Genomic DNA, 7,653 nt, shown 5'->3' with positions numbered 1-7,653 from the left:
ACAAATTGTTTAATGCTTAGCATTATACATTCGAAATTCCAAAATACTTATAGTGTTACCATTTAAATAAAGATGAAAAATGAAATTAGTTAGGGTTTAGACAATAGCGTAACTAAATAAACTTAAAACATAACTCAATAAATCATAAACAACAACAAATCAACTCAATAAATCATAATTAACAACAAATCAATAATACAAGTATTCAACAATAATACGACCAAACTATGATAACGATAATAATCCACCCACACTACAATTAACAAATATTACCTCGAAAAAATGAAATCAAAACTTAGGGTTTATACAATAGAAGTGTAGAAAATCTTTTTTTTGTCTTCATTTCTACCAATTATTCTAGACAAATTGTTCATCTCCAACATTTTAAAATAATACTTCCTCTGTTATGTTTTAAATGAAATATTGGCTGAAATGACACTATTCAATGATCAAATTTAACTCTAATTTATCACCATTATATAAAGAAAAATATAGCCAAGTGGAATTCTGTTAAATGTGTCTCGATGCATACAATGAAATTATAATTTTTGGGTAATGATACATACAACCCTTAGGGTTGTATATAAGCATTAAATACATTTCCTAAAATGAAATTAAGTTGTGAATTTATGTCACAATCACGCGTCGATCGATGTAATTAATGTTATAATATCACTTTAAATTCCCTCTTTTAGGCTCTTAAGTGTAGCCTTTAGGGTTGTATATATATCATTTTCCATAATTTCTTTACATTTTTACATGTGCATAACTAAAGATATTAGGGGGCGTTTGGTTGCTACAGGGTAAAGGGAATGTAATCAAGAAAGGGGGATAAGGGGAAAGAAAAAGAAAACCCTTAGATTTAGAGTGGTGTTTGGTTAAGTCAATGTCAATTCTCTTGCTTCCTCCTCTTACCCTTCTTCCACCCTAGCACCACCACTTCTCCCTCTGTTGCTATTCCCCACGCCGCCTCTCCCTACCCCAGTAACGCCACCTCGTCGGCCCCCTGCTCTTCCCCTTCCCGTGGCGGTTCTAGCCTCCCCTGCGCCGTCACGTTGTCCCCCCTCCCCTCCCTGCACCGTCGCGTTCTCCCCCTCCATCCCTTGCACCGTCGCGGTCTCTCCATCCCTTCCCCTGCGTCAGCGTTATCTCCCTCCCTCCCCCTGCGCCGTTGCGGTCTCGCCCTCCCCTCCCTTACACCATCGCGTTCTCCCCCCTCCCCTGCGTCGTTTAGGTGTTAGATGGTTGGGGTGTTTCTCGGCGGCTGGCTGGTTGCGGTGGTATGGTGTGTTGTGGTGGTGGGGACGGGTTGAGGTGGTTGGTTGAGCAGGTGGTGGTGGTTGGGTGGTCAGGTGTAGTTGAATGGTTGGGTCAATGGGTGGTTGGGTGGTCAAGTAGAAGGTCAATAATAAGTCAAAGAAAGGGTAAGTGAAACCCTTAGGGGGTAGGAGAATGAAAATAGAGGACTTTGGGGGTAAGGAGAGGGTAAAGGGTTTCATTGATTTAAGCGAACAAACAACAAGTAAGAGAATCAAGTCTCTTGATTCTTTTACCCTTTCCACAATACCCTCAACCAAACGCCCTTTAATGATTAAACAAGCGCGTTGAGTTACATGAAAAAGCAAACGTTTTATTTAAAATCGAACGGAGAAAGTATAATTAAAACTAAAAAAATCTAAAGTTTAAAATTTGAATGAATTTAATAGGGAAAGTAAAAAAAAATGGAGAATTGGGGTCTTCCAAAATCGTTAATCGAAGAGTCAGTAATGTCTGTAATCCATATACTAATGATATAGAGTACCTTTGGAACATTCAATTGTCATTAACAATAAAAAGAAACATCACCAAAAACGGCATTACAACCCTTTAATTACCTCCCAACTACACATTTCCCAATGAAGTCTAATTAAAAATTCCTCCATTTACTTACTTTAACCGAACAAGAAGATAAGTTAACCTAGGTAGACTCAGAATTCCTACTATTCAGTCAGATATGAATAATATATTTCTTATCTAGCGTTTCAAGACGTCCGTTAACACGATCGATATCATAATTCATAATTTCATATGGAGTAATTTTTCACCTTCAGTAGAAAAAGGGAAATCATTTACTATTCAATTAGTACTTGTAATTTGTAAAACTGAGTCCTAATTACTAATTAGAGTAAAATTATCAAAAACAAATTACTAATTAGAGTAAGCATGATTGAAGGTCCGTGTACAATTATACTTTAGTTGATTACTTGTAGAATATAATTTCTTGTGTATAATTCATAAAAATCTGAAAATTACTCTTCTTATCTTTTTTTTTTTTTTAAAAAGAATGCATAGGTGGCAGCAGGTGGGTGTCCACATAAAAGGACAAATGTCTCCAACTACTAGGGCCAATTCCTCCACTTGTTTCCATGTTTCAGGCCCCGCTTTCTCTCCCTCTATTAGTACTAATATTATATTATTTTCCCCATTTCAAATTTTGCACTTATTTTTCACAAAATTACTACTTGTGACAATATATGTATATTCATCGATAGTAATTTCATTGGCTTAATCTGAATTAATTCTGAGAAAAAAATAACTCAAATTAATAAAATAAAAGTCATCTTGTGTTATATACTCTTTATATATTCATAATTTTAAAATAATGAAACTACTTCATTCACTCTTTTTTTTTTAAATAATTTGTTTTCGATTTTATTGCAAGAGTGATAGGTCATATAGATGACTAACCAATAACTCTTAATAAGCTAGAAAACATTCGATAATTGAAAGGTTACATAATACAGATCTCACAAACCTTTGCTTATAACCATGCCACAAAGTCATCTAACCTTTGCAATCTTTATTTGACGATTATTAATTTATCCATGTTTTCTCGTTTGGATTATTATTTTCTTTCTTTATGAATATAAATAATTTTTTTCACTATACTCTTTTCCTGTAAACGCAAATATTATATAATAAAATAATAATTTCCCTCTCTTTTTATGACCCAATATCTACATACAAAAGTCCATAAACTAATAAAAATTGAAGAATATATTTTATAAAATGAAATTAAAAAAATCCAATATTTATGAAATTAAGTAAGAAACCTTAATAAGTAAAAAAAAAAAAAACAGCTTGTCTTCAACATTCTCACCCTCCACTCCCACTCCCCCACACATCCCTTCTTTTTCATTTTTAAAAAAATTCTCCTCTAAAAAACTAAAGGTGGGTCCCTCAGCCTGCACCCTCATGAGCTAAAAAGCTTCCTTCCTTCCCTCCCCTTATAATTAAATCTTCTTCACGCAGCAACTCAACTCACCCCATTCTCATTACTCCTCTTTTTTCTCTCTCTCTCTCTCCTCTCTTTCTCTCTCTATAAACTTTATTAACGCACAACATTCAAGGTGACACAAACAATACTACTTCTTCTTCTTCTTCTTCAATGGCTGATACTATGGACTCTGAAAACGCTGCGTTTTGGCTCCCTACTCATTTCCTCACCGACGACGACTTCCTCACTGACCTTACTTCCCATAAAAACAACAACTCGTTCTCCCTTGACTCACCAGTGAGTTCAACTGAAACTGAACTAGGTGATAATAATAACAACGTTAACAACGATGATGACGATGATTTCTTAGCTGAGTTAACTCGTCAACTCGCTCACTCTACTCTCCAGGACTCCCCCAACTCCTCCGAGGTAATTTTTTTTTTATTTTTCTCCCGAAATTAGTTTCAAAGATGTTATATTACTAAGATTTTATTTTGATTTTTTGTTTTTAGAAACCATGGGTGTTTTCGACATCTCCACAATCGACGTTATCCGGGTTCGGGCCATGGAGTACTCGTAGCGGGTTTTCAAGTAACGGAAGCCCAAACGGGCCGTCTTCTCGGGTACCATCACCACCTATAACACCACCACCCAAAAACGACGCCGCTTGGGAGCTTTTATATGAAGCTGCTGGTCAAGTTGCTAGGCTTAAAATCAACGCTCTTGCTGCTCAAGCTCAAGCTCAAGCTCAAGCTCAAGCTCAAGTCAACCAACAAAACAGAGGACTTCTCGTTTCTCCACGAAACGTTTCTCTTCCTTCGAAACCTCATCAACATAATCACCACCACCGCCACGTCAGCTCCTTCTACGACTTTCCTCCGGTAATATATATATATTTCATCATTAATCAAACCATTTTTCAAACTTTTTTTTTAAAATTTTAAACTGATTTTCCGAGGGGTATTTTAGGAATTTCAGGTGGAGCAGCAAGTGAAGAGGCAAGGAAATGGGAACTACTACTGCCAACACCAACACCACCATAACAACAACCAGCAACAACCACAACAAAGGAGGAGTTGTGGTGGTGGGCCTCTTGGGCTTCCACAGTCTGCATGGCCTTCTTTAAGGCCCAATCAACACCGTCAACCTACTAATGGGCCGGGTATGCGGGCTGTTTTTCTTAACGGGCCTGGGTCTGGGTCCATGCCAAAGAGACAATCTACTGGTACTGGAGTTTTTCTTCCTAGGAGAGCTGGTACAACTCATCAACCACCACCTCCTGAACCTCGCAAAAAACCAACTGGTAATTTTTTTTTATTTTTCTTTTAATGCATCCAATCACAAAAAATCGTTAGTTGGTTTTTGTCGTTTATTTCTGAGCTGTAAAAAAAATAAATTCTATTCTTCTGCTTCCTAATTTTTGGTTGTTTCTGTCAAACGAAATATCCTCATGTTCCTAGATCTGTTACAAATTTACAATTTGTTTGCTGTACTCTGTAATTCCATTTCCAGAAACTTTTTTTATTTTTTTTAAAAATTTAATTTATTTGTGCAGTGCTACTTCCAGCAAGAGTAGTTCAAGCGTTGAATCTAGATATAGAAGAAATGAACAATGGAAACTCTCAAACAAGATTTGGGTCTGGATTATTTTCTGAACGTGGTAATTTTCTTTCAAAAAATTCTCTTGTTAATTTTAAATTATGTTGGATGATTGATTGATTAATTAAATTTTGTAAAAAAAAATGATGCAGATATGTTAATGGCAAGAAGAAATGCAATTCTTGAACAACGAAGGAAAAATTTAACAAGAAATGAAGCAACGGCTACAATGGTGGGACATGATATTCGTCTTCCAAGTGACTGGACTTACTGACTGTATTTTTTTTTCTGGGGTTTGTTTTGCAGTCTCATTTTCTCTCTCCTAGGGTTCTTAATTGGAGGAGAGAGAAAAAAGAGAAGAAATTTGGGGTAGATCTTTATTAGGGTATAGTAACTAGTAGTATATGGTTTTTTTTTTCTTTAGAATTTTTAATTGGTAGGAATGAGAGAAAAAAAAAAGGAAAAATTGAAAAAAAAAAGTAGTGGGAAATTGGGAAAAAGGAATAATAAGAAATTCAAGTTTTCTTCTTTTTATTTTTTGGGTCTTTTTTTTCTATTTTTATTGAAAGAAGGAATGCAGCTTTTGGTGGCACAACACAAGGTATGCTTTTGAAAGGGAGACTTCAAAAGAAAGGGTTAGAAGAAATACAAGTAGTTTTTAGGCAGGAAATGTAAGTTTTTTAAATTTCCATGCATAAGTTGATTGTAATAAAAGTTGGACTTGGGGGTATTTTAGTAACTTTAGTAGTAGTATAGTAATTAGTAGTACTGCTATGAAATTAATAGTAGTATTAGGTGTTATAAGTGTTGTAGGGTTTAGCTTGCTTAATCAAGGGAAAGGTGGATTTTGTTAATTTTACCCCCTTTTCATTAGTGATATAATGTGATTTGGGGTGATGGAAGGAAATTTTAGTATTGGTTTTTTTTTGTAAGGGAAAGACAAAAATGCCCTTAGTTAGTTTGATGTAATATCCCCAAGGTGGGGTTTATAATTGAATAATGAATTATAATAGTTGCCTTCTTTTTAAAGTGTTTTATTTTGTTCATTTGTTATTAATGCAAGTTTTTTCGTTTTTAATTTGTTATTTATTATCGACTTCCCTTTGCATATGCTTTATAAATATAATTTCCTTCGTGCCAAAATTTTCTATTTTAGCCAAAATTTTCTATTTTAGGAAGTTTTAGAATAGTTGTCAAGTGTCTATTATTGAACAACAAAGACTTTTAATGTGCTATTACATTCTCTTATTGAAAGTGAGCGACAGTTCAGTTGATTAGAGCTCCCTTCTAGGTTTTAGGATATTTTGGTGTCGATTGTCATCTCTGTTCTTGTATTCCTAAATATGACCGAAGGAGTAAGTATTAAGAGTTTTAATTATGTGTAATATTCTATAAAATTATGCGCAATATTCTATAAACATACCAAACTACCCTCTTTTTGAGGATTATTGCTTTCCCCCTCTTGCCTATTTAAGAGGTTATAAGTCATGCTTGGCAATAATCACAAAAGTATAAAATTTTGAGTTAATTAACAGTTCAGACGACTGTAAATAAAGATTGTCTAATTTTAATGGGTAATCAATCCAGTGAATAGATGTACGTAGCAATCTCTTACTAAAGATAGGCTTTAGTTGGAGATTGTTCACCACATATTTTGGTTTGGATAATGGCAAGACTTAAATTATGATAAGCAATTGATGTGATTATTTACAATCACAGTAGTTGATAAACTCTTGAAAATTTGTGATGGGAATTAAAGTTAATTAGGGTGAGAAATTAGGTGGCCTTACTTACCTTAATTGGTCAAGTCAGCTGCACCTATCAATTATCATGTGAGGAATATTGCAATTTGCAATCAATGATGCATGTATTATTATGTGAAGCAGAAGTAGAAGTGGTTTATATTCAGTTTACCAAGATTGGCTATCAATTTCAATTATTTAGGGACATTCTCGTGAATCGACTTTCTTAAGCTAGTTGATAAGCTCTTTCATATGCCACATTTCGCTTTCACTCTTGTTTTTTAAAAAATAATAGCCTATTTTAGGCTATATGTTGACTTTTTGGTTAATAGTATTTGGTAATTTTGACAATTGATGTTATATTATACTGCATTTATTTTGTGGTTCAAAATTTGAAAATATAAGTAAGTTCATTATAGCAAGGACAAGTGTATTCGAAATCAAAGCTAGTTGTTTGTCTATCATTTTAAAATGGAGGGAGTTTGTCAAGATTGCCTAATGATGTCACCTAAATTGCTTAACATATAAGATTAATCAATATGTCAGTTAGGGTATGTTTTCTTCGACATAAAATAACTGAACTGAATTAAATTAGAACTAAGAAATAATAGCCGGAGCTGAACTGAATTGAATCGAATCGAACCGATTACAACCAAACTAAAATGAATCGAACTGAACTGAAAATATATTGGGGAGAACAGGTCCTTAACTAGCTTTTACTGTGTGTAACTAGTGAATTTTAGGCATAAGAACCAAGTTACCTTTCAATTAAGTATCCTATGTATTATTTTGAGTACCTTGCAATTGGGTCTCAAGTTGTAGGTCTTTAGGTACAATCTTGTGTTATTCACCCATATTTAATGGTCTAAACTCTTCATCTAAATTACAATGATGAAATTTATTAGTCTTATATGAACTTATTCGACTATAAAGATTTTATTTAGACCTTATCAACTTTGATCTAATGGCTAATTGGTTATATAGCACCAAGTACACATCTTTACAAATACCATACAAATAGTGTAGGTCTATTTTGAGATACTTTCAACCACATAG

The 7,653-nt window shown here is 34.1% G+C and overlaps 1 protein-coding gene across 1 annotated transcript; it reads left to right on the top strand.

The window, feature by feature from the left end:
- The first annotated feature begins 3,154 nt into the window (after positions 1-3,154).
- Positions 3,155-5,876, top strand: LOC104905055 (hypothetical protein). Its single transcript, XM_010693501.4, has 5 exons — positions 3,155-3,685; positions 3,769-4,137; positions 4,226-4,559; positions 4,812-4,916; positions 5,008-5,876. Exons 1-5 carry the CDS (start codon positions 3,428-3,430, stop codon positions 5,127-5,129), a joined length of 1,188 nt encoding a protein of 395 aa, XP_010691803.2. The 5' UTR covers positions 3,155-3,427; the 3' UTR covers positions 5,130-5,876.
- The last annotated feature ends 1,777 nt before the right edge of the window (positions 5,877-7,653 follow it).

Source organism: Beta vulgaris, chromosome 2, assembly GCF_026745355.1.
Source record: "Beta vulgaris subsp. vulgaris cultivar EL10 chromosome 2, EL10.2, whole genome shotgun sequence".
NCBI lineage: Eukaryota > Viridiplantae > Streptophyta > Magnoliopsida > Caryophyllales > Amaranthaceae > Beta > Beta vulgaris.
This window is presented reverse-complemented; position numbering and strand designations above follow the sequence as displayed.